Source organism: Ammospiza caudacuta, chromosome 13 (genome assembly GCF_027887145.1).
Source record: "Ammospiza caudacuta isolate bAmmCau1 chromosome 13, bAmmCau1.pri, whole genome shotgun sequence".
Classification (NCBI taxonomy): Eukaryota; Metazoa; Chordata; class Aves; order Passeriformes; family Passerellidae; genus Ammospiza; species Ammospiza caudacuta.
Window position 1 is genome coordinate 14,621,793 of NC_080605.1, and position 25,745 is coordinate 14,647,537.

The 25,745-nt window shown below is 58.0% G+C and overlaps 2 protein-coding genes across 2 annotated transcripts in view; both read right to left on the reverse strand.

Moving 5' to 3' along the window:
- Positions 1-1,052: 1,052 nt before the first annotated feature.
- On the reverse strand, positions 1,053-12,891 carry MTSS2 (MTSS I-BAR domain containing 2). Its single transcript, XM_058813459.1, has 15 exons — positions 12,774-12,891; positions 9,100-9,161; positions 8,923-8,996; positions 7,085-7,169; positions 6,798-6,889; positions 6,644-6,718; positions 6,380-6,388; positions 5,772-5,929; positions 5,584-5,691; positions 5,410-5,507; positions 4,695-4,905; positions 3,890-3,964; positions 3,508-3,684; positions 3,248-3,413; positions 1,053-2,554 (listed from the first exon to the last, which is right to left on the reverse strand). Exons 1-15 carry the CDS (start codon positions 12,840-12,842, stop codon positions 1,782-1,784), a joined length of 2,232 nt encoding a protein of 743 aa, XP_058669442.1. The 5' UTR covers positions 12,843-12,891; the 3' UTR covers positions 1,053-1,781.
- Positions 12,892-14,770: 1,879 nt separating this feature from the next.
- Positions 14,771-25,745, reverse strand: part of VAC14 (VAC14 component of PIKFYVE complex) — a 58,437-nt gene continuing 47,462 nt past the window's right edge. Inside the window, exons 15-19 of the mRNA XM_058813548.1 lie at positions 20,547-20,721; positions 19,697-19,815; positions 18,812-18,891; positions 17,130-17,280; positions 14,771-15,627 (exon numbers count right to left, since the gene is read on the reverse strand). Of these exons, the coding sequence (XP_058669531.1) occupies positions 15,465-15,627; positions 17,130-17,280; positions 18,812-18,891; positions 19,697-19,815; positions 20,547-20,721 (688 nt within the window). The 3' untranslated portion in view covers positions 14,771-15,464. The remainder of the gene's footprint in view (positions 15,628-17,129; positions 17,281-18,811; positions 18,892-19,696; positions 19,816-20,546; positions 20,722-25,745) is intronic.

Sequence of the window (25,745 nt, forward strand, 5' to 3'; positions counted from 1 at the left end):
ATCCCGGGTGTTCTTTGCATCCCAGGGTCACCCATCACCTTGACCATGGGGTTGTTGCACTCCTCCAAACCCCAAAGCACCCACCCCCCTCAAGCCATGCGAACCCCAAAGGGTGATGGTGCCTTCTCACCTGTTCCCCATGACTGGGGTGAGCCCAGAGAACCAGAAAATCCACAGGAGCACAGGCAAGGCTATTAATTACAGTACAACCTTTATTAATACTGGAATCTTCACAGTGCATTCGTTACTTGTAGCAGTGACTATGGAAAACGGGGGAGGGGGGGAAAGAGGGGAATTACCACCAGGAAAAAAAAAAAAATAAAAGAAAAGACGGAATGAAAGAAAGAGAAAGAAACGTGGCAGAGGGACGGGGAGAGGGGAAGCGGCGGCAGAGGCGGGAACACGAGGGGGAAAAATAAATTAAAAAAAAAAGAAAAGAATAAGGACCAAGTTAACAACAGCACCAGAAAAGTTACTTCAGTCGAAAGACAGGTCAGGTTTTTTTTTCTTTTCCAAAGAATTTTTGTTTTCTGTACAAAATAAAAGACCCCCCCCCTCCCTCAAACCCAAACATTTGTCACTTGGCCTCAGCGGTTCTGGGCAGGAGAAGGGGAAAGGGGCAGAACTAAATTGTTATTCCTAAGGGGGAGGGCAGGGGGGCTGCGATGCGACAGACAGCGGGGCGGGGGCTATGTACAGCGGGGCCGGGGTTGTGCTTTCCTCCAGCCGCCGGCAGAAGCTGCTTTGCCTGGGGGGCTGAGTCAAACCTCCTGTGCCTGGAGCCCCCTCTGAGCAGACCCTGCACAGGGTCTGTGGGTGCTGAGCGAGGGTGAGGGGGTTTGTGGGGGGTCCCAGGTGATCCTTGTGAGGGGGGGCAAAGTGGAGGTTCAGCATCCTCAGCCCCTGCCCCCTGGTATCCCCCCAGGACAGGGGGGATTGCAGTGCCTCTACCCCCAGCCCCCCAACCCTCTCACATGTCCCCCACTTCTTGTTCCCCCCCTGCACCCCCAGCCCGTTGTTTCTGTCCCCTGGAATGAGGCTGAGCTGTGCTGGCCCCAAGCAGGCAGCTGGGGAGAATCCACTCCTGGTGCTCCTGGTGCTCCACGGCTGGCACAGCCCTCCTGGCACCGTCCTCTCCTGCTGCGGCCGGGGCCACCCGCCTGCGCCCGAGGGAAAGGAGACAGCAGAGGGAAAGCCAGAGGGGAGCAGGAAAAGAGAAACAAAGGGAAAGAGGAGAAAAAAAGAAAGGGAAAAAGAGAAGAGGAAAATAGAAGGGAGGAGAGTAAGAGTTTAAAAGAAATGAAAATAAAAAGAGTTAAAAGAAAGGAAATGAAAAAGAGGACAAGAAGAGGAAAAGAAGAGGAGAAATATAGGAAAATGAAGAAAATAGGAAAATAGAAGGGAGGAGAAAAAGAGTTAAAAAGAAAGGAAAAGGAAAAGAGGACAAGAAGAGGAAAAGGAGAAAAATGGGAAAATGAAGAAAAAGAAGAAAATAAGAAGATAGAAGGAAAAGTGACATAGAAGAAAAAAAGAAAAAAGGCAAAAGAAAAAAAGCAGTAAATAGGAAAAAGAAGATGAGAAAAAGAGGAGAAAGAGGACCAAAGAGAGAGCAAGAGAAGGAGGGATGTGAGGAGAGGGCAGGGCAGGAGGTGCCAGAGGGGCAGGAAGCAGGGGACAGCAGAGAGGGACAGGGCAGCGGGTGCCAGCGGGTGGGGGTCCCTGGGGAGGGGCAGCGGGTGCCCCCGGGGTCCATCGGGCACGTCCCCCTGGCCGGGGCAGCATCACGATATCCGCGGGGCCGACCTGTCGTTGGTGACGGTCCTGCGCAGCCGCACCCCGCGCCGGATGGCCACCAGCATGTCTTCGGCCGGGGGGTCCATGGAGGCCGCGGGGGGCGGCACGGGGGTCTCCTCGCCAGGGCCGGACCCCACGAGGGCGGTGGGGAAGGGGAACTGCCCTTCCCCCAGGGCGTGGGCGCCGGCCACCAGCTCCCCAATCTTCTCCACCAAACTGTGCCGGTTGGCGGCCAGCTGTTGGTCCTCCTCTTCCTCAGCGGAGAGGTGCTGGCCGGCCCCGGGGTAGACAGAGATCTCCATGGCACCGCCACCCCAGGCGGTGTTGGGAAGGCTCAGCCGCTTGGGCGAAGCTTTGGCAAAATCCAGGGGGTTCGGAGAGGCGTCGTCGGCATAGAAGACGCACTCTTCGCTGCCCACCCGCGTGGGGCCGGCGTAGCCAGGGGAGTCGGGCACCGTGGGGGTCTTCACGGGGACGATGGGGGGCCGGATGGGGATGGGGCCGGCGTTGGAGAGCGTACGGCGGACCGAGGGCTTGGTGGAGGGCGTGCGGCGGATGGTGGCCACCCCCGGGGTGCTGCCGGCCGGGAGGTTGGTGCCGCTGGGCAGCCCGGCCGTGGAGGCGGGACGCTTGGTCTGGATCATCCGCCGGTAGTTCTGGGCGATGTTGCTGTTGCGTGGGATGGTGGAGGACTTGTCGAAATCGCTCTGGGGGTCACACTCCACGTCACCGTTCACTGAGTAGCAGTCGTAGTCAGAGCCTGGGGAGGGAGCAGCACTATCAATGTGGCTGGGGGGGCAGTGGTAGCCAAACTCAACCATGTCATTAAGGCCAGCCCCAGCCTCCTCCATCACAGCACAACAACCAAATTCAACTGCCACGACTGTCACATAACCACTACTGTCCCAGTCATTGCTGGTACAACATGCTCACCATCAAACCCAAACATCACCACTGTAGGAAAGCACAGTGACCCCAGCCATCACACTGAAATCACAACCAAACCCACAACCACCCCAATCACAGCCATCACCACATGATCACAGCCAATCCCCACTGCCACCACCACATGCTCATAACTGGCTCAGCCATCATCATGCCAACATCATGACAGATGTGGTTATTTGATCTCCAACCAGCAACTCTGTTGCCATCACCTACCATCTGGCACCATCTCCACCTGTACTCAACCTCTGTGCACAGACACATCACCACATCACCTGTTACAGCACTTCCTGGACAACTGCACCCACTGAGCCCCAGCTAGCACCCAAATAACCAGGAAAAGCTGTGGTTATTTGTGGCACCAGCCCCTACACAGTATGACCATAGCCTGATGCTATGACACCCAGAGCACAGCAATGTGCCCCGGGACCACCAAAACCCCTCTGTTGTGCCCTTCCCCACTCTAAGTGCCATTTCAGGAGGTCCCAGGTACCTCCAATGCCAGTACCTTGGGAAGGGATGGTGTCCTCAGAGCAGGAGGGGGTGGTAGTCTGTGTGCTGTAGCCACTGGAGTACTGCAGTGAGTCCCGGCTGCTCTTCTGGTGCTCCAAGCTCAGCCCACGGGTCAAGACCATGGCCAGGTCGCTGGCGGCAGGGGACACCTCCTCCCCATGCTGCTGGGGCAAAGGGCACTGTCAGTACCCTGGCTTCTCCTCCGGGAGTCCCCAGGAGCCCCCCACTCTGTGCCCTCCCTGCCACAGCTGGTACCTTGGCAGCAATTGTAGCTGGTGACATCCGGGGCCTGGGAGCGTCCTCGGCACCGACGCCCGGGTACCCCGTGGCAGGAGAGCCCATCTCGGCCTCCCGCAGGTGCTCCACGCGGTCCTTGCGCCGCTGCAGGGTGGGCACCACCGGCTGGTCATAGGGGCTGGCCTTGGACCAGTCCTGCAACGGGCAAGGCATGCGGATCATGCTGGTGACACTGGGAGTAGGAGCGTGGCAGGAGAGGTCTCAAGCTGATGTCGCCCGTGTCAGGGCACGGGTGCTGCTCAGGATGCTCTGCCCCATGCAGGAAGGGAGGGGAGGGTCCCATGAAGTGAGGGGGGAACCACGTGTGAAATGCAACCCTGGTGGGATGGCAAGGACTAACCGAGGTGGGGGAGCTGCACTCGCTAACTGACTGGCAGGTTTCGGATGCCTCTGAGGACGCCGAGCTGGAGGACTTCTGCTGTGCCGTGACGAGCCGAGAGCCGGAGGGTGAGAGAAGAGGCAGTTAGCAAGCAAAGCCAGAGCCAAGACCCTGGTTAGAGCAGCACCCACAGCTCCCTGGCTGAGCGAGGCCCCCAGCCCTCCTCCCCTCTGGCAGTGGTTGCAGGATGGAGAGCAGGATGCAACCTTGGCAGCGGGGTCAAGAACTGGCATGATGCACTGCCCCAACCCCTCCCCTCCTACCCCAAGCCATGCAGAGCCAAGAGTATTTTGGGGAGCGGGGACCTTGCTGGGTTGGTGATGCCAGGCTAGCATGGACAGGTGGGAATGGCAACTCCCTGGGGATCCTGAAGCATCCTTGGCACTGGGGATGGTGCAGCATGAAGGGGAAGCTCTGCTCCATGCTACGTGGTGGGTGGCACAAACTGGGTATTATGGGGCTGTGGTGATTGGGAAACACCCTGTTCTCTTGGCACAGGGAGAGGGATATCTATGCCCCATCCCTGAGAGAATTAATTTATAAGGTTTCTCTGCCGTGTGGCCCAGGATGCCCTCAACTATGGCAGGAACCCTCAATATCCCCAGTATTTATTCCCCATGATGCCAACACAGATGGAAATACTTCTGAGGGTGAGTCTCATCACCTGTGCACTGGACCCTTGTGCCGCACCCAGCACCACCCACCCATTCTAAGGAAGAGGAAACTGAGGCATGGAGGTTGGCAGCACGGAGCACCCTCCCTGTACCTGGCTGGTGATGTCCGAGGGCATGGGGGAAGGTGGTTTGGAGTAAGCGGCGTCCTGGGAGATGAAGCCGGAGTCATGGGAGGAGACGCTGGAGAGGCGGGTGGCGGCGGCAGGGGGCTGCGCCAGGCTGCGGTAGCGATAGGTGGAACTGGGTGAGCAGGTCTGAGCCCCGCCGGGCCACGCCATGCCACCCTTGGCACTGCTAACGCTGCTGGGGGGGCGCCGGGGGCACGGGGACACGCCGGTGGCCAGGACAAAGGAAGGAAAAGAGAATTTAAGACTGAGGTTTGGAGGTGGCAGGATGGCCAGCGCCCTGCCACACATCCCAGCCTGGGGAAACTGAGGCATGTAGTCCTCCTGGGGGTGTCCCTTTGCCTCCTGGGGTGGCCCTGAGGCAGGGAACAGGCTGGGGGACATGACAGAGGTGGTATGCTTGCCCCCAGACACCCATGCATGGCACACATTGTCCCCAGACCCTGGAGAACAGGGCATGTGTCAGGCCCCCATCCTGTCCCATAGGTCCACCAGCCCTGCCCAGTGTGCCAAGACCAATTCCTCCATATTAGTGGGAGCCACCTGCCCATATGGACATGAGAAGGTGGACATGCACCTTGTGAGCATCCCCAAAGGCTGTAAGCATCATTAACCCACTGAGGTTAACGAAGAGAGCTGGATTTCCCGGCTGTGGTTGGGAGTGGAGCCCACCTCACCATACCTGCACATGCTGGACTTGCGGGAGCTGGAGCTGCTGGGCGAGGATGGGGGCGTCTGGTAGGACCAGCTGTAGTCAGAGCCCTTCAGGTCCTTGATCACCTGCAGGAAAGATGGGGTCTAAGTCCCCCCAAAGATGCTCTCCTGTTCCCCTGACCCCTGGCTCGCCCCTACTGACCTGCTCACTGGCAGGGGGCAACTTGTGGGGCTCAGCGGTCAGCACCACCAGGTCCTCGATGATGCCCTGCAGGTGGGTGATCTCTCCCAGCATGGTGAGCTCCCCGTTCTGAGGACGCACAAGAGAGAGCATCAGCATCCACTGGGCAGAAGGAACAACACTTGACCCTCGCAGCTCCCAGCACTCACCACCACGGGCTGCAGGAAGGTGATGAAGGTGCAGAAGCGGCCCCGCTCCTCGATGAGGGCTTTGCGGACTGCCTGCTTCTCCGTCTCCTCCAGCAGCAGGTACATGTCATTGACGTCCTGCAGCGCGTTGTCCAGCTGGGGCTGCAGGTCCCCCTTCCCTGAGAGATGGGGCACTGTCAGCCCTGGGCTCCCCTGACACCCTCCCCAGGCTGCTGGCGGTGCCACTGCCAAGCCGAGGCCATTCCCCCAGCTTGAGGACAGCACCCCATCCTCACATTCCAGCACATACCATAGGTCTCCCACTCTGCCCATCTCCCTGGAAGGTCCAGGAGCACCCTCACCCATCAGCAGCCCTGGGCAGAGGGCTTCTCTGCCACCCCATCCCCATCCCTGGCACCTGGGACCAGAGGAGCCCTTGGGCTGCCACATGGTGAGTCTGGCATTGCCTCCGGACAGGGGGTGCAGGCTAAGCTAAGCTAAAAGCAGGGTGAGGGTGGGAACTGGGAGTGGATGGACGGACGGACAGACAGACAGAGGCTGGGGAGACTGGGGGGAGTAGATGAGGAAGCAGAGAGGGGGCCGGTGGTGGGGGGAAGCGGTTCACTTACCAAGTAGCTCTACAGGAAGGATGTGGAGGGGAGGGAAGAGAGAAGGAGACAGAGAAAACGTGTGAAAAGAGGCCGAAGGCCGGGGCGCGTGCCCCGCCTCCCCGCCACCCCCGGGCCATGCTGGCACCTCCCTTTCTACAGGGGGGCAGCAGGACCCCCTCAGTGCCCACCCCCGGTTGGCAGTGCCACAGCCGGGATACCGGCCCTGGCTGGGGGTGCTGCAGAGGGGCTGGTGGGGGCACCCCCCAGGAGACCCCCTCTCACCTTTGCGAGCCTTTTTCTGGAGCTTCAGGGTGTCAGAGGACTTTTTCTTGATCTCATGGCGTGCTCGCTTGTACTCTGGGGGTGCAGAAGTGCTGTCAGAGGGGACCCCTGCCCAGCAGCCACCCTGCACGGATCCATCCTGTCCCCCTTGTACCTTTTGCATGGTCCTTGTCCAGCTGATTGGCAGTTTTCTTCCAGTCCTCAATCCTGTCCTGCAAAGGGTTTATCAGGCTCTCCATGAGGGCACTGGAGGGGGGAGAGAGAAGCAGAGTGTGGGAGAGTGCTGGAGCCAGGGGGGAGCCATTCCCCATCCCATGCCCAGCCAGCACCCAGCATCCCCTCCTTAGGGAGGCAATGAGCCTGGCAATGAGCCTGGCAATGAGCCTGGCCAGGCCGTGTCACCCACACCGAGGGTTCGGAGCTGCTGCTGGTCCTGCTTACTTGGTGAACTGGCGGAGCTTGGCCTCGATGCTGCGGTGCCGCATGCACATGCGGGTCAGCGCCGAGCCGATGTCCCTCGTGGCACCTGCGGGGAGCAAAGTGCTGCTGAGGGGGGCAGGGACACCCCCACACCAGTCCCAGCCCAGTCTGTACGGTGGGAGCAGGGTGGCTCGTGACAGGGACGATCAGCACTGGGATGCACTGGGCAATGGGGACACTTTAGGCAGGGGGTGGCTGGTTTTTTCCCACGATAAATCCACTAAATAAATAAATAAATAAATCATCATCCACTAACTAATACATGAAACACTAAATATCTCTTCTGGAGACTTTGAAATTAGAACCTGCTCCCATATTTTCCCAGTTTGTCTTAAATTTGGCACTGGGGGGCCAGGGAAGGGAGGTGAGAGGTACCCTGGCTTAGTTCCAGTTCCAACTCTGTCCCACACCTCCAGGCACAATCACGAGTGGATAAAAAGGGAGTCCAGACTCCTGGGGGGATATTTGCCAGCAGCAGATAGCAGGAGCATCCTTTTTAGATGAAACCGCTGAAGCCTGAGGATGGCCACATGGTGGCAGTGCTGCTGGCGATTCCCACGAAAAACGGAAATCAAAAATCCTTGGGTGCAAACTAAGGAGTGACATTCAGTCTTTCCTCCTCTAAAAAAGCCTCCAAAAAACCCTCCCACTCCTTTGTAGGAGTTTCGGATGTCCCTCAGTCTCCCAGTGCTATGGAAATAGGGGAACCCATGGGCCTTCTCCTACACTGGGGTAGTCTCCTAATCCAGCTCCTAATGCTCTTATCCCAGCTCCTGCTGCTTCTAATCCGATTCTCATGCACTGTGTGCAAGGCCAGCAGCCAGCCCCCACCCAGTGCCTCAGTTTCCCCACGCTGCTGCTCTGCTGCCCACCCTCCCAAAAAGCTCTGCAGGTATAGCAGCACTACAGGGTGACACTGACTCCTGTGGTGCTGGTCCCCAGCTGTCCCCAGCATTGCTCCTATGTCTCCTCCTTGCTTTGACTGCCTGGGCTGACAGGGAGCTGGAGGAGCCCTAATCCCCCTGGTGCAGTGGGCTAGTGGGTTTGGAGGCAAAGCTGATCCTGGCTCAAGCTGCTGCCTCCACCTCCTCCTCCTCCTCCTCCTCCTCCTCCTCGCATGGCTCCAGATGGCCTGGATGCCGCCAGTCTGCAAACCAGCCCGGGACCATCTGCTTGGCAGAAGCCAGGCAGTGGGAAGTGGCTCCTCATTGCCAGCAGGCACCCAGAGAGGGTCCGGGGATCCTTCCCCCTCGCTCCCCAACAGTATGGGGGACCCCACATGCAGCTTTGGCTCTTCAGTCACCTCCCTGGTGAGTTAGGGTTTGTCCCCAAAACAGTGAAGCTCGGACTCCTGAATCTCCCTCTAGCTAATTCCCCTTCCCTGGAGCAGCTGAGACCCCCCCCCCCCCCCGGGAACTTTCCAGGGGACAGGGACAAGCAAGGTGGATTCTGTATCCTGGGGGGCAGAGACGGGTGCAGGAGACCCTGATGTAGAGCTGAGCCACCCTGAGTGTGCCAGCCCCACCAGAAAATGTGGCTAAGCACCCATGGGTGGTAAGGAGCAGCACCCACATGGGTGCCCACCTCCTCCCCCCTCCCCACTCCATCCTTCCAACGCTGCTTCCCAGGGAATGCTCCACCTTGGTGTGGGAACAGGCTGGACATCTCTCTGTGGATGGTGAAGCTGCTGCTTGAAGTCCACCCCAGCAATGTGGGCAGGGGACACCCCACAGGGGACAATCACCACTTGTCCCCCAGACCAGCCTGGGGACGCCCACCCCCAGGAGAGAGGCCCCTACCTCGGGTGTTGGTGGCCATGTCGGCCACTTTCTGGAAGGCATCCAGGAAGGCAACTGCGGCCAGCACCGTGGTCCTGAGGCAGAGAGAGCGAGGGGAGCTCAGTGGCTGTGGGACACCTGGGATGTGCCAACGAGGAGGGGGATCCCCTATGTCCCACCCCCCTTTTGGCCACTCACCTGAGCTGGGAGTGCAGCTTGGTGGCCTTCGAGTTGAAATCCTCCCATATGGGGTAGGAGCTCTGCAAAGAAGGGTGATGGTGAGAGACAGGGACCGTCACCCCCTGCACTGCTTCCCCAGTCAGGGCAGGTCCCTCCTGCACTGGCGCAGACAGGGCAGCTCAATAGATTCTCTGATGGCTAATAAAAGCTGAGCACAACTCTTTTCCCTCCTGATTTTTCTCCCTTTCCAGTCTGGCCACCCAAACTTACAGACCATGGAGATCCCAGGGTTTTGAGTGATTTCTTCCTCATTGGGAGCATGAAATTAAAAATCTTTAAGACTCTGGCCAGCAGTAGAGGAGACCCCCAGCAGTAGCTCCCCCCCAAAGCACTGATGGCCAAACCCACCATCACGGAGAGCTCCAGTCCCAAAACAGGAGCCCCAGTCCCCATCTCCCCTGAGCCCAAGGATCGACAGGGCAGGAGGGGAGGTCGGGGTCCCCAGAGCCCTGAATGGGGCAGTTGTGTGGGGACAGGGACAGGGCACAGGTGCTTGGGAGGCCACCCCAGTGCTGTGCCAATGAGGCCGCTCTGGTGCCATCCCAGCAAGGCCATCTGTGCAGGACCATCCCCACTGCCCTTGTGGCGAGGCTGGTCCAGGGCTGTCCTGTGCAACCATTCATTCCAGGGGAGTCATCCCAGGGCAGTCCCAGTGCCACCATCCCAGCGAGGCCATCTCAGTGCCACTGTTTGAACCAGTCTATCTCAGCACTGTCCCAGTGAAACCAGTCCCAGCAGACCACACTGCTGCCATTCCAGTGAGGACTGTCCCAGAAATGCCAGCTGCAGCGCAATCCCAGCGAGGCCATCCTGGTGCCATCACAAGGCTGATCCTGATCCTCCATACAGCCAGGCTATCCCAGTGTCACCATCCCAGCAAGACCAGTCCATGTTGTCCTGGTGAGATTAATCCTCGTGCTGTGTGGACAAGGCCATCCCAGTGTCACCCTTGCATGGCCAGTACCAGTGCCATCATTCCAGTGAAGTTATCCAGGTGCCACCATCCAGGCAAGGCCATTCCAGTGCTGTTCCAGTGAAGCTGGTCCCAGTGCTACTATCCCAGCAAAGCCACTTCAGTAGGGCCAGTCCTGGTGTCATGATCCTGGTGAAGCCATGCTGGTGCTGCTCTCCTAGCAAGGTCAATCCTGGTCCTGTTGTCCCAGTGACAAAATCCCAGTGCTGTCCTGGTGTCACCATCCGATGGCAGTGACAGGCATCTGTAAACTCCCCTAGGGCAGCCACCAGGCTGGGACATGTATACTGCCACACATCCCCATGGGCACTATGGCTTGTGGCAGCTTTGGGGACAAGGTTTGCACTGAGGCAGCATGAGACCAGCCCAGCATTTTTTGGGAACATGAAAGCTCCAATTTCCTCATGAGCCAGCAAAGAAAGGGTTTGAGGGTGCCACTTCACACATCACTTGTGGCAGTGACCCCCTGGTTGTGGGTCCCCAGGGACTGTCACTGCCAGAGGGCTGGGCCACCATTCCTGGGCCACTGGCTCTGGGCCACCTTCCTTGGCCACCCTGGGCAGGGCAAGTGAGGCTCCCCTGTAGAAGGGAGCAGACTGAGATGCCCCCAAATCCCTGTGATGCCAGGCATGAGGAGGATGGGGAAGAGGACAATGGGCACAAGGACATGCCAAGGTCACTCAGGGACACTGAGCACACGAGGAGAGGCAACAGGAATGAAACCAGCTTAGGGATTGTCACCAACAAACAAATTCTCCCCAGCATAGGCCAAGAGGTGCTGAAATAGCCACCCACCACCAAAATAAATTCCCTGTGCCCTGAGACCAGCACAGGGGTCCCAGCCATAGGACCACAAGCACATCACTGCCCTACAATGCCAGCAGTTCTTCAAGCAGAGAGTTACTTGTCCCCCAGCGCCCATGCCAGGATACCCACATGGCAGGGAGAGGGGACAGCACACACTCAGGTGCCACTGGCACTTGGCTGGGGCTGTGCAGGGCACAGGCTGAGGCCCAGCTGTAGTGTGGCGGGGTTTTCCTCCTTTTTCATCATTTTTCTTTAATCCTTCCTACCTTCAAATGGCATGAAACTGACTCCAGCCCAGTCTCCTCGGGTGAGGGGTTCCCAGCCCCACCGCATCCGGATGGTGCTGGGAATGTCCCTGGCAGGTGACAGCTCTGGGCTGGCTTATCCCCTCTGAACCCTCAGCAGGGGAATGGGGAAACTGAGGCAGGGGCTGCCCCCACCTCCCTCCTGGGAGTGTGGGACTCAGCCAGGCTGCCTGGAGAGGGTGGCTGGGGTGAAGGCATTTGGGGGAGGGAGCCAATCACCCCAGCACCCGTTTTGCACCAGCCCTGGATCCCTCTGCCCTGGGAGAGTTGGGATTTTCTCCCTGGAGCTTTTCTCCCAGCCCTGAGCCAGAGTCCAGCTGCAGAGCCACCACTGCCCCTCGAAGGGGTTAATCTCCTTCCCAGCAAGGCTTTTATTTTTTTTTATCCCCCCTCCCCTGCTTTGGCAATGACAGCATTGTCTGGACGGGTCTGCAGCATGAAGAGAGGAAGAGGAGGAGGAGGAGGAGGAGGAAGAGAGCGTTTGCCTCCCAAAAATGACTAGGGCTAAACCCCAGTGCTGGAGCTGGCTGTGGGAATTTCGGTCCCCCGAGATGAAGAAACATGGCTGGTCCCCTCCTCTCCACTCGGCCCCTGGTCTGAAATGCCCCCCAGCATTTTTAATGTATTTTTTGAAATGAAAACAAACAAACAAACAAAAAGGTTTTTTTTAAACATGGCCCCATCCTGCTCCCAGGGAGGGTGGAGGCAATATCCTCTTCCCGGGTTAGGAAATGGGATCAAGGAGCTAGGGGACCTTTTTGTTCCACTGGTGTCAACCCCACTGGGTCCGACAGAAATCCAGGGATTTCACATGGGGCAGGGGGACAGGGACAACGTGATGCCCGAAGTGGGTGGCAATGCCCGGTGTGGGGCCAGTGGTACCTGGCGAGGGGCAGTGATGCCGGGTATGTGTCACCCGACAAGGGGCTCGGGCACCCCGGGATGGATACAGGGCTGATATGGAGCCGGGATCCCCAGGATGGGCTCCAATGCCCAATGTAGGGCCCCGATGAATATTATGGGGTTGATGCAGGGCTCTGGCACCCAGTGTGAGACCTTGATGCCCGACATGGTGCTCTGATACCCAGTGAAGGGTAACAGGGCAGATATAGGGCTGCAACACCCAGAACGGGGCTCCGATAGCCATTGATGGATCTGGGGATGATGTGGGACTGCAATCCCCAGCATGGAGCTCCAATATCCAGCGCTGGATATAGAGATGGTGGGGGGCTGCGATCTCCAGGGCTCCGATGCCCAACACAGAGCTCCGATGCCCAGTAAGGGGCTGATGTGGGGCTCTGGGAACCCGTGCCGGGCTCTGACAGCCGATGTGGGACCCCGACACTCGCTGTGGGGCTGATGTTCGAGCTCCGGTACCCGATGCGGGGTTCCAATCCCCACCTCGCGGCTGGGCAGCAGAGCCTCGGTACCCACCGCGGGACGGGCACCGGCGGCGGCAGCGCGGGGACTGCCCGGGGAAGCCGGGTGATGGCGCGGGGGGAGCGCTGTCACGACAGCAAAACCGGGGCGCGGGGGGGATCCCCTACCTTCATGTCGTTGATGATGGCTTGGAAGAGGCCGCCGAGGGCTCCGCACTCCTTCTCCGCCGTCTCCATCGCGGCGCTGCGGCAGCCCGGGGCGGGCGGCGCCGCCGGGGGAGGCCGCGGCGGCGGGCCAGGCTCAGCGGCGGCGGGGGGCGGGCGGCGCCCGGGCGGCGGCGGGGGGGGCACAGCGGCGGAGCGGCGGCGGAGCCGGGCGGGGCATCGCCCCCTGCCTGCCTCCCTCCCTCGCTCGCCCTCCGCGGGTGCTGCACGGACCCGCCGCCCCCTGGCAGCGGCGCGGGGCGCGGAGCGGAGCGGGGCGCGGGGAGCTCCGGCCGGGGCGGTGGCGGGGGCGGGGCGGGGCGGGCGCTGCGCGGCACATGCGCCGCCCGCCGCGGGCCGGGGGCTGCGGGCGGGGGGAAGATCGGGGTCAGCTCCAGGGATGCTCCCGGAGCCGCTGCGGGATACCCGGAGGACGCGCAGGGATGACGGAGCCGGGGCGGGGGGGGCAGCCCCGGTGGTTCTCGGGGATGCTCTTGAGCGGGGGGGGCCGGGGAGCAACACCGCCTGCACCGGGACTACAGCGGAGGGAGACCCGAGGGATGCCTGGAGATGTGGCATTGGTGGAGGCAGCATCGGGGTTTGCTCCCGGGGCGGTGTAGGAACCCCCAGGGATTATCTTGGGGTGCTGGGTGAGGAGCAGGAGAGCCCCAGGGAGTGTGTGAAGACACTGCACCTGGAGATGCCATGGGATGCCCAGGGGCATTCCTAGACCTCTGGAGGCACCGGGCGAGATTTGCCTCTCCCCAAAGGGTGTTTGACCCCCATTGCCTTCCCGACCCTCCAAGATGTGCTGGAGGGTGAACTCCCTCTGCACGACAGCTCTGAAATGTGTCCATGCACTCGATTATCAGGGAGCCATGGGAAATGCACGGCCTGCCAGCAGACAAACCCTTCCCACAGGCATCCCCAGGCCCCAGCCCCAGCCTCCTGGAATCTGGGGGTGCCAGGCTGAACCCGACAAACCTTCCTATCCCTTGTAGTGCAATGACACTCAGCTGGGGCAAAGGTTTCAGCCTGAGTCACCTATTCCCCCTCCTGCCAGAAAAGTAGTCTTGATCCCATGCTGATGATGCCCACACTGCTCTGGACGGTGTTGGTCAAGAGCCACCCATAAGGAAACAATTAGGGCTCAGCACTCCAGCAGCTGGCTGGAATTTCTCTCCATAAACCCATTCCCTCAGTGTGGAAAGAGGCTGCTCAGCAGCAATGAGCTTGGCAGGAATGAGGCAGAGCCCACTCTGGCCCACACTGATAATGACCTAGGGGTTCAGCAACAGGTACCCCCAGCACCCTGAGACACAGGCTGGCTTGAGAAGCCACTGTTCACACATCCTTGAGGGCTGGCTGTTAGAATTAACCCGCCGTGACTGGGTCTGGAAAGCCCTTCCCCGGGAATGACAGGAATGTCTTTATCCTGGCCAAAGCAGCGCCGGTATGGGGCTGTTTGGGGAACCCACTGCCAGAGACAGTCCTCCCTGTAAAGAGGCCAGAAGCCATAAAAACTCCACAAATTCCTCCAACCGCCCTTTTCCTGGGATCAAGCGAGGGCCCGAACTGTGCAGGGGATGCAATGGTGTCCCTCCAGACTGCAGCAGCCTGGCACGTGCTGGGGTCCCTGGGTGCCACAGGACAGGATGAAGGCAACACCAGCAGCTGCTCAGGGCCAGGAAAATGCCTGTCACTGTGCTGTGGTTTCGTGACCACGGCCTGGAAGAATTTCAGTGGTGTTTTTTTCCTGCTGGGAAGAAGAGCAGGCAGAGAAGTTCTGCTTGCTGGCAAGCCAACGTGGCAGGGCTGGGCCAGCCCAGGGCACAGGGTCAAGCAAGACGCTCCACGCCATCCCCTGCCCTTGCTGTGTTTTTGGCTCCACTTGGGAACAAAACTATGATGGGAAGCCCAGCAACAAGGAATGGGCTGTTCTGCATTGCTTGTTTATTTTATCATGGGGAGCTTAATGAAGGAACAAGGAATGGAGTCTGGGGTTCGGTCCACTGCTCCCCATGTCCCCTGGTGCCGGTTGAGAGTTGAAGCTGTTCATTTGTCCCTGCCAAGAGCCGGGGACTCAGAGAGGTTGCGTGAATGCAGGGAGGGGGCCAAGTGTCAGGCACAGGAGTGTCTCCCCGAGTGAGATGCCACCTCCAGCAGGGCCTCGGAACCAGAGGGTGGAAGTCAGGGTGGTGAGAGGTGGCTGGCGGCCCTGGTGCTCGTTTTCCAGGGCGCAAGGCCAGGGGCTGCTCCCGTCTTCCCGTCCCCTCCTCCGGTGCTGCTGGCAGCAGGCTGGGTGCTCAGCTGACAGTCACGGGGAAGGCATTAGCAAAGCAAAGGGAAGTTCCCTCACCCCATTGCAAGGGAAGATGAGGTCCTTTACCCCAGTCCTCTCCTCGGGCAACCCTTCCCCATGTCCCCCCAGCACCCACAGGAAAAGCTGGGCACAGCCTGAGGGTCCCCCCTCATCCATACACACAGTGGGGGGAAAACCAGCCCTGTGTGGAGCTCTCGCCCATCTCCATTAAACCCACCAGATCCTCCGGTGGCCAGCAACCGGTGTGCCTGTTCCTTGGTCTGTTCCCCTGGTCTGTGTCCCCTGGTCCCTGCCCCAGCAGCTGTGCACACCCGCGGTGGCCGCAGGGGTGCTCAGAGGACCACCCGCCGGTCCAGCTGCTCTGCCCGCCCGGATCGCTGGTGTTTGGCTTCCAGGTGCTTGTTTTGGACCTTCTCAAAGTGCTGCAGCAGCTCCGTGTAGTCGATGTTGCAGGCTGCTGTTCTCTTCAAACTGGTGCTGGGCTTGGTGTTGTCCCTGCAAGGTGGGAAGAGAGAGGATGGGAAGGGGATGCGGATGTTTGGTGCTGTGAGCATCCAGCACTGGCAGCACCAAAAGCTTTCCTGAAGAAGCTGAGCTCAGCAAATCCTAGTCATGCTGGTGCCTCATAAAATACCCCCAAAGATATATTTTCTTCCTTTAAAGGTGTGAGATATAGAGCCCAAGAGGTCCTGGGACAAGGAGGGGACATCTGCATCTTGGCCCCACATGGGAGGTTTAATTCCTCTGACACATACTCCTCTTTATCCCAACCCATTACAGTCAAAACCAGCGAGATAAGGATGCCAGGACCACATGCCTCAGTTTCCATGTCTGCTTCTTTAAGCAAGCAAAAAACATCCAGTGGCAGCAGGCAGGGACAGTCCTCAGGGATGAGCACCCATGGCTCCAAATGCAGGCTCCCTAGGGTTCCAGCCATGGATACCCATCCCTGTGCTGTCCCCATGCAAGGAAGGAGCAGACACCAGCCACAGGATGCCCATGGGAAGATGGCAGGCAGCTCTGGTGGCCCTGGTATGTCCCTGGGGAGGGGGCAGCTGGGACTGGCCGGTTATGAAAGCCGGCTTCGGTGTTTGAAGGAATGTAGGTCAGAGTTAATCAGATGCTCAGGCTGTCTGACAGCTCGAAAAACCCCCACTGCCAGGGTTAGTGGGGAGAAAAAAGGAGGGAGAAGCACATGCAGCCCCCTCTCCGCCCCCCCAATTAAATATCAGTGCTGGGTTGTGGGTAGGAGCTCAGTGCCGGAGGCCATGAGGGATAAAAGCCATCCCAGGGAAGCAGTTAAAAGCCAAGGAGCGACAACAGCAGCAGGGGGTTAATTCAGAAACCTGCCCATCTTGGGAGCTCTTTTTGTTCCCAGCCCTGCGCCAAGGCAGAGGCAGCTTTATCATCAAGCCCCCCCACTACTCATTAGCTAAGGGTTGGAAAGCAAATCCCACTGGCAGCACCCCTGGGCAGGGAGCATGAGGATCTCAGCTGGTCCCCAGGGAGATGCCGCCCTTGCACATCTCACGCATCCCCAAAGGCCAGGAGTGGGAATGGAGCAGCCATCCGGAGGCATTAGCAGGGTGCCAGGCCCCTTTTGGGTGCTGTGAAGGCTGTCCAGGCTGCAGGGGGGATGCTTTGGGAGCCCCCCCCCCCCCCAGCTGCTGGCGTCTTTCTTCATAAACCTCCTTCCCAGCTCTGCTTGTTTCCATAGCGACCCCACAAGTGAAATTTTCCATCCCGGATGCCAAATGCCTGTGGATGAGGCACAGCCCTCCCAGGGTTACCAAATATAGACACAAAAAACCCCCCTGGCCAACACTCCCGGCCGTGGGGACAAGGAGCAGCCACGGCCACAGCGGAGCTGGGGGGGAAGCCAGAGCATGGGGCTGAGCCCAGGATGGGGGCTGAGCCTGGAATGGCAGGGATGCTCAGCTGTGGGGAACAGCTGATCCAGCCCCCATGCTGATGCTGGTCCATCCCCCAGCACTTACGTGGTCTGCATGAGCTCTGGGTTGGGCACGCACTGCAGGCGATGGGAGAGGAGCTGGAAGGCGCTGCTCTGGGGCAGCAGCATCAGCAGGCCATAGAGAGCCTTGATCAGGTAGGGGTTGTTCTTCACATCCAGCAGCTGTAGCCGGAGATCTGGAAGAGGATGGGAAGGCAGGGAAAGGCATTTAATCTCCAGCTGCAATAGCAGGTTCCTCCCACCTCCTCTGATAGCCTAAGCCTCTGCCAGCCAACCCAAGGGGCACTCGATGGCACCCCTCTCCCCTTTCATTAACCCATCCATCTTGGTGTCCCATGGTGCCCCAAAATCCCTCTCCTCGACACAGCCCCCTGAGGGCAACTGGCTCCCCAGTCTGCCACTCCTGATACCACTCACCCCTGAGGCTGTCCATGCTGTCTGCCTGAGAACACACATGCAACACAGGATTGCTCCTCAGCTTCTCCACATTTAGCAGAAATACCCACCCTGAAGCATCACATCCAGAGGGCTGGGTGACACCCTCCTGGGGACTCTCTGGTGCAGAAGGAATCCCCTCTGCTTGGTTCTGAGGGTTACATGTGCTGGGCCTCAGTTCTGCTCAGCAGAGGCAAAACCCCCCTCTGGCTTCATCCCTCACTGTGCTCATGGCAGAAGTGTTCTGGAGCCCTAAATGCAGCTGAAGGGGCAGCCCAGGAGATGGGGCAAGGTCTGTGTCTCAGTATCTCACCTCCTGGTTGTCACTTGTACTGCTGGTGTCTCCCAGTGAAAGGAGCCATCACCAGGGATGCCACTTTATGGGAGACACATCTATCCCCTACCCTGAGATTTGCAGACTAAGGTGAGTGGGCTGGGGAACCCTCAGTGAATAATTTTGGGGCATGCAAAACCACCACAGACACATGGGTGCCTCACACATTGGGACAGTCATCCTGGGAATATGGACAGGGTCTACAAGACGGAGCATGAATGAGGGTCTCTACTGCCCAGCCGCTCTAGACTTCTTCCCTTAAATACTCCCCAGTATCACCCTGGACCTATACAGGTGCCCCACAAAGTCCTTTTGAGGACATTTCCCAACAACCTCAGTGCCCTGCTATACCTTCAATGAGAAGCCCAGGGGTAGCAAATTATTAATGAGAAATGCCCCCACAGCAACTGTCATCTCCTGCCACCATCCTGGCTCCCAGTGTCACACCCCTGAGCCCTGGTCAGGTACTACTGCATTACCCAGTGGGGGACCTGCATTGCTGGAGGCTGGAGAAAACATCAGCTTGTTTTTTAGAGCTTCACTCTTCATTTCTAGAGAAACCCTTTTTTCTTGCTAAGGACCCCAGCAGGACCCACAGAGGGTGGCACAGAGGGTTCCCCCATCTGACACCCTCCTCATGCACCCTGGAGATGCTCAGTGTGATCCAGGCCCCCTCCATCCCTTCCCCCACCCCTTCTGCTGGCTGCCAGTGCCGCTCGCTCCCTTAACCTATATCTGGGGGGCAACGCTGCCCCCCGCCGTGCTGCCAGCGTGCCCTGTTCCCGTGGGCAGCTCCAGCGCTGGGCAAACCTCCTGGCAAGAAGTCTCATAACTTCTGCTCTATTTCCTCGTGCGGCGGCTGCCGCTGCGATGGAGGCGCAGGGAGGGGAGCACCGCGCGCTGCCCCTTCCCCACCCGGGGTCTCCTCCTTTCCTTACATGTGAATATGGGGCACTCGATGAGCTGCACCAGCTTGTCCACCTCAGTGAGGAAATCCACGGTGACCTCCAGATCCCCGCTGATGTGGCTGTTAAGGGTGGTACCTTGGGAAAAGGTGGCAGGGCAGCAGCAGATGGCTCACGAGGGCGATGCCTGGTGCGGATCGTGGCTTTGCCAAAGCCTCCCTGCACCCACAGCTCCTGTGGGATGTGAGTGAGCAGGGAACAGGCGGGGCTTGCACACAGGCAGGGCTGAAAGGTCTGTAGGGTGGCCAAGGGATGATGGACGGAGATAGATGAGCAGGCAGGTATAGGGGAAAACACAGACTACCCAAAAAGCTGAGAGCAGGCAGGATGAGTGTTCAGGGGAGGATGCTTGCTTTTACCCTCCTGGCTCACGGAGAATTCCCAGAAGGAATTCTGGTGTGCACTGGGAAGGGAACTTGAGCGTGTTATTGAGCTTCTTCGTTTGGAAAACTACTCAGAGAGACTTGGGGTTTGCTGGCACATGAAAGTAATCATTCTGCAGCAGACAGATGGTGAGCTCACCGGGGATTGTGCCGTGCTGGGCACTGCCTGCTCCTCACCAGGCCAGGAGGCCAAAGTCTTCATCTTCCTGGGAGGAAGAGGATGTTGAGGAGCCTCCCCTCCTGGGCAGGGGAAGGTCAAGGCTCAGTCAGTGCAGGCCTTCCTCTCTTTTCACCACAAAAAAAGGGATGACACCAGGGGAAGGGAGCTGGCACACGCCCAGCACAGGCTGCCCTGCCCCAGTAATGATGGGCTGCAGGCAGGAGGTTGGGCTGGCCTGCACGGTGACCTTGGTTACCACAGAGGGACTAAGGGCCAGCTCAGGCCCCACCCTGGCAGAAAATCCCCAAAGGATACAATTTCTGGATGAGGTCGTAGGCATGTTTATAGTTCTGGGTAAGGAAGCAGAGGGACACAGTGGTCACAGGGTTGTGACACCAGGAGCGGTACAGGCAGCAGAAGAGGTTACGGCTTTCCTGGGGAAAGAGAGAACCATTGGGGGTTGGTCACACTGGGAGCACTGACATGGCACAGCCCCAGGGACCCAACACCAACCTGCCAGGCTGGCAAGTGCCACCAAAACACAAAGGGATGTTTCTGGACCCACCATGTCCACCCAGCACTGCCATAAGCCTCAGCCTCAAGATATGGAGACCAGGTGGGCTTTGGGGTGACAGCATGACGAGGTGGCACTCAGGGCTGCTGAGTCCACCACAGGATGAGGGGCTGGGGGACAATGCTGTCCCACCCAAGAGGACACCCCTGCATCACTGGTTTTCAGCAGGAGAAGGAGGAGTATAAATCTTCCTTCTCTCCTTCCTTGGATGCCACTGGTGCTGGTGGCAACTGCTCAGCAAATCCTGTGGTCATGCTCATGCTCCTGGGAGGGAGAGTTGAGGAACTGCAGGACTCTCCTCCTGCTGTCATCTGTCCCACAGCCCATGGGGGGGCAGACACAGGGAGGCAGCAGCTGCTTGAGGGCTCAGTAAGCCCATTCCCATTCCAGGGAGAAAAGCAAGAGTTGGGCAGATCCTCCAAGCCCATCTTCAGCTCCTGAAGGGTGGATAAATAATAGGCTGCCCAAGCTCCAACTCTGGGACCCACCAGGCAAGGTCTGAGCAGCAAGACACACTTCCAGGTGGCTGCCAGGTCCCCACCACCCCCATTATGTCCCTCCAGCTGCTAAGCCTGCTCCCGTTGCTCATACCGGGGTCTTCAGGTCCTTCAGCTGGTTTCTCAGCTGGAAGAGCTCGGAGGACGTCAGCAGGATGGTATTGAGGGTGTGGACCATGGTAGAGGCGAATTTGAGATCCTCCTCCCTAAGCAGAATGTCTGCCATGGAGTGGAAGATGTTCTCTGCATTCAGAAGTAGACAAAGCTGCCTGTGTATAACAGAGGAGACAAACCAGGGGGGAAGGATGGTTAATGAGCACAATCAAGACTCTGATGGAGCCCACTTCTCCAGAGAGGACCAGGGAGGAGATCTGGGTGCACCAGAGGTTGGGTGAGTGTGGTGGCACCAGAAGGGGCAATACCAGGCTCTGCATTTGGAGGATGCGGTTATTCACACCAGGACAAGAACAAAAATCCATAGCTGGGCTAAGACATGCCCCTGGTCACATTGCTTTGGGACTTTGCTGGCACCCACTGCTATGGCTCGTGCCACCTCAAGCCTTCCCATGACCCCCCTCAGGAGGTTTCAGTGTCACTTTCCAGCCTGACCAGTGTAGTGAATGTGCAGCAGCACCACTGCAGATGGCATGTGATGGTCTAGTCCGACCAGTATCCCACTGACACTGGGGAACATCCCAGGGAGTGCAGCCACTGGGGCGAAGCAATTCCTCCTGGTATTGTGCAACCAGGCAGTCCTGGAGCCAGAGGCTGCTCTTTGAACTCCTCCATGCTCCAGCTGCCACAAGATCCGGTGCTGAGTGGCTCCGGAGATGGAGCTGGTGAAGCTGGAAGATGTCTCTGTTCCACTGGATATCCTGCCAGCAGTGTTTTCCCCAGAACAGTGTAACCACCACTGCGGCCCACGCTGATCTGCCTGGCTGGGTCACAGCAGGAATGTCCTGCTTAACAAACCTTGAGGCATTCCCAAGATTTTCAACATTTTTTAAGTCCAGAAACAAAAAAAAATAAAACCATACGATTTTTTTTTCTCCCACATTTGTTTGGATTTGGGGATTTCCTGTTTTTCTCCAGGCTCTTGCCTTCTTGGGCAGTTTGTCTGAGGACACCTGAAATGCTGCCCAGTGCCAGCTCAGATCCCCAGTGTGGGGACTGGAGGGATACAGGGAAGCCCACCTAGCTCCCCAGCTTCTCCTGAAACTGTTATGCTCCCTGGCTCACCACATTTCCCCATGGACTGACAGGGAACCTTGGCAGCAAGGCATCCACCAGAGCACCTCTGCTTTCCCCCAGCTCCTACCAAACACAGTTCCCCACCAGATAATTTCAGCTGGATTCAGATTTCCCCCTGAAGGTATCTCTGAGAGGATTAAGAGGCAAAACAAGGATCAACTGCTTGGGCTGCTGGGTGGGAGGTGTCACTAACTACCTGGTTTGGCTTGGAGATAGGAGGTACACCTGAACGTCCCCTGGCTGGAAGTCATGTTTTCACCTCCTGGGATGAGGAGGAGGAAGGATGTGAGTTTCCAGCCCCTGCTCCTGTGAGGACCGACCAGAGGAAGACTATTTGGCTACAGTTAGACTCCAAACACCACACCCTAAATCCTGCTGGTTTAGGTACACAGGAGGAGAATGAAGAAACAGATCTTCCCTCCTCAACAAAATGAGGAAGAAACCCCCCATCTTCCTCCCACCTCTCTGCCCTGCCAAATAATCCCTTCCCTCCTCACCCAGGCCTGGCTGCTCTCCACGGGCAGCTCCCGCACCCCGCGTGGCTGCTGCCGGACAATGAGATGCTCTGTGCGGGATTTTATGTAACCCAGCCCGGCGATCGCCTGGACCCCGCTAAAATGGAATGGGCTGTGATAAATAAGCTCATTTATCCCAATTATTCTTACGTAACCGGCTGCATTCATGGCGATGAAAACGCTTCCCTGATTTCTCGCCGCTTGGACACAGGCTGGCTGGAGGAGGGAGAGCGGTGGGAAAGTGAGGCATGGAGGGAGGAAAGGGGAAGGCAGAGGTTTTTAGCCCAGCCTGATGGAGCCAAAAGCAAATCAATAGCTCAGCGTTGCAGGCAGGATCCAGTCACTGCCAGCTGCAGCAAAGCAGGACCAGCCCAGCCCAGAAAGTGGCTCCATGCTACCCTTCTCCAGCAAGGGGGGATAACTGATGCCCCAGCCTTGCCAAGCTTTCTCCAGAAGCTGTGCTGGGCACTTGAACCATGAAGTGGGATGGTTTAATGTGCCCAAAAAAGGGATGGGTTCTCCAGGGACAAACACTGGGATATAGTTTTAGTCTCAACTGTGAAGTGGTTGGTGCACCAGCACAGCTGGGACTGGCTGCGATGCTCATGCCTAGTGGGGAGCTGATGTTTTACACCTTTCAGGCAAGAAGACTATAGCAAGAGCTTAACTAAGAAAAACAGTGCTAGGGAGCACTGAGCACAAGTCAGTAAAACCTCCAAAGCTCCCCCATGACAAAAGGGATACCTTTCAGGTTCCCCTTCCACCAGTCCTCCATGGAAAGGAAGGTTCTTGCTTTCCATAAACAAGAGCTCTGCCATTTGGCTGGTGAGCACCATGCTCACAGTGAGCAGAGGGCTGAATGCAGGCTGCTTTCTAATTTCAGGCCTGGTTTTGATTAGTGGGGCAGGGTTGGGATTCTCCCCCCTCCTTTCAGTGGCACTGGGGAACTGGAAACTGTTGGGGTGTTAGAGAAGGAGCTGTGGGGACACTGTCCCTCTTCTTCAGAGCCATGTCACCTCAGGGGGATGCTGTCCTGCTTGGGCAGCAGCCCCTCCAGCTGCCCCCAGGTTCTCTGGGATCCACCAGCAGAATGAGTTTGCCAGTGCACAGCATCCTCCTATGGCAGTGGCAAAGACCTCACACTTCCCTCCATGAAGCCCCTTCGTCGGCATATCCCACAAGCAGTCCCCAAAGGAGGGGACAACTGGCTGGTCCTGCAGCTGCTGGCCTCCGTGACAGCAGCCAGCAGCTGAGCCCAACTGCCAGCAGCAGGCGGCTGTTGGTGGGATGGAAGGGTCCCCAGGAGCCCATTCCCTGGGAGGCTTTGATGGCATGAGGGGAACGCCAGGCTGGCTGGGAGGAGGCAGGGAAAGGGGCTGAACAGAGGACAGGTGGCTTCAATTGAGATGTCAGTGGAGTGGCTGTGGAAGGGAACAGGGCAGACGGGAGGGAAAGTGGGAGCCATACCCCTTATATGTGCACACCATAAATATATCCTGGATATATACACCCCATAAATACGTGTGTATATTTATACACACACACACCCCTTAAATATATATATCTCCCCATACATACATGATGTGATGAGGAAAGGAACTGGCTAACCCCCTTGAAGCATCATTCCAGCAAGATGTCTCTCCCTGGAGCTTTCCCTGCATCCCTGTGGGTGATGTGCATCCCCCTGCTCATGGGGACCCAGAGAGTCCCCAAGGATGTCCTGGCATGGAAGAGGAGGGCAGGAAGTGTCCCCAGGGAGGCAGGAGCCACAGAGCATCATGGCACACACTGGTTATGTTACGCAGCCGGCAGTGCAGGCACATGGCGATAATGAAATGTGCTATCCAGGCCATTAAAATTTAACTCCTCAAATTAAAAGGGTTATTCAAGCCTTTCCTGTGCAGCCAAGGAATGTGGCTGCAGGCAGATGGGAGGCAGCATCCACCTGCACCGTGACGATGCCTTGGGGACACCTCGAGCCACCGTGGGGCTCCCAAGGGACCCAGCAGGTCACCTCCAGCCCCTGCTGCAGTCACAGCACCCTGCCTGTCCCCTTGCCTAAAGGACTCCTCGACAACACGAGGCTGGCCAAGGGAAGAGCCACAGAGGTCACCACAAGCTTTGCGTGCCCATGCCACCCTAGGGTCCCCCTGTGTCTCTGATGTAGCAGCCACCAAACTGCCAGCACAGCAATGTCAATCACAATGAATTCTCATCACACACATGGTCAGTGGGGTGGGATGAGGAATGGGAGCAAGCAGAACAGGGATCGTGCAGGGGCAGGGAGCTGCTGCAGGGCAGTGTGTGCTGGAGCCCAGAGGATGTTGGCAAGATGGGGTGGCTTTAGAGCCACATCTCCAATTAAGGACAAGCCCCGGCGTCCCTCCCAGCCCTCTTGCTTTGACAACTCGATGCCTGGAAACCAGCTAATCTAAACATCATCATTTCAGGGAGCTGTCAGAGTTCCCATCCTGCCCGCTCGTCCCTTTAACCACTTCAGCCCCGTCCCCTGCCCCAGCCACCACGCAGGAACAGGGTGGCAGAGGTTCAGACCAGACCAATGCCTGCTTGAACAGGGTGAACATTTGTTTTTCCCTAAAATCTAAAAAAAGTAAGATGAGATCCAGTCTCACTGCAGAACTGTCTCCTCCTCTGGGATCTGTGGGGTGCCTGGGGGGAAACACTGGTCCCATCCCATTGCCTGGCCATGCTGAGCACCATCCTGCTGTGTTCAATTAAGCAGGTGCTTCTTCATTAAGCACCAGTGATTTGCTTTATTAGCTCTGGGCTAATAGACATGGGGCCCCAGCAGGGAGAGGATCATGTCTCGTCCCACTTCCAGCAACTGGGACACAGCCTGAGCTGTGGAAGGAGCTGGCTGAGGCCTGGGAGTGATGCTATGAGGGGTTCTGCTCCACTTTTCTGCTCATGGGTCTCAAAAACACTTCCACAACTGTGAGGAGGGCAGAGCCCCTCTGTACTTCCTCCCAACCCTCCTCTTCCTCTGCTCCCTTCCTCTCTCCTCCCAAAGGCTATCCCCCACCCTTCCTCCACACCCCAGGCTCCCCAACAGATGCCCTGGCTTAACCCACCTAACCAGGAAATCCACAGCCTCTGTGATACCCACTGCCCTCCCCATCCCCCTGAAATTCTCCTGCCAGCAAAAGCAACATCCCCAGCCTGGCCCAGCAGCTGGGATCCTTTAGGAATTTGCAGAGAAAGCATAGATAAAATTAGGATGTGAAGGGGAAAAGGAGAAGAGAGCAAGTGGGGAAGGCAGGCGGATGTCATTGTCCCATCCTTTCCCTCCATATCAGCAAAGAAAATCCCAGTCCTCCATTTTAATCCCCCCCTTTCCTGAATCCAGGCTCCAGAGCTGCTCCTCTGGGCAAGGGAAACCATAGCAACCCCAGCAGTTCCTGCTTTACAAAATTCATAGCATTTTATGTAAGGGATTTTGAAGGGTTTGTGAGGTTTAGGAGCAGGGGAGCTCCCTCTGTCCAGGAGGCAGGTATGGGGAGGAGAAG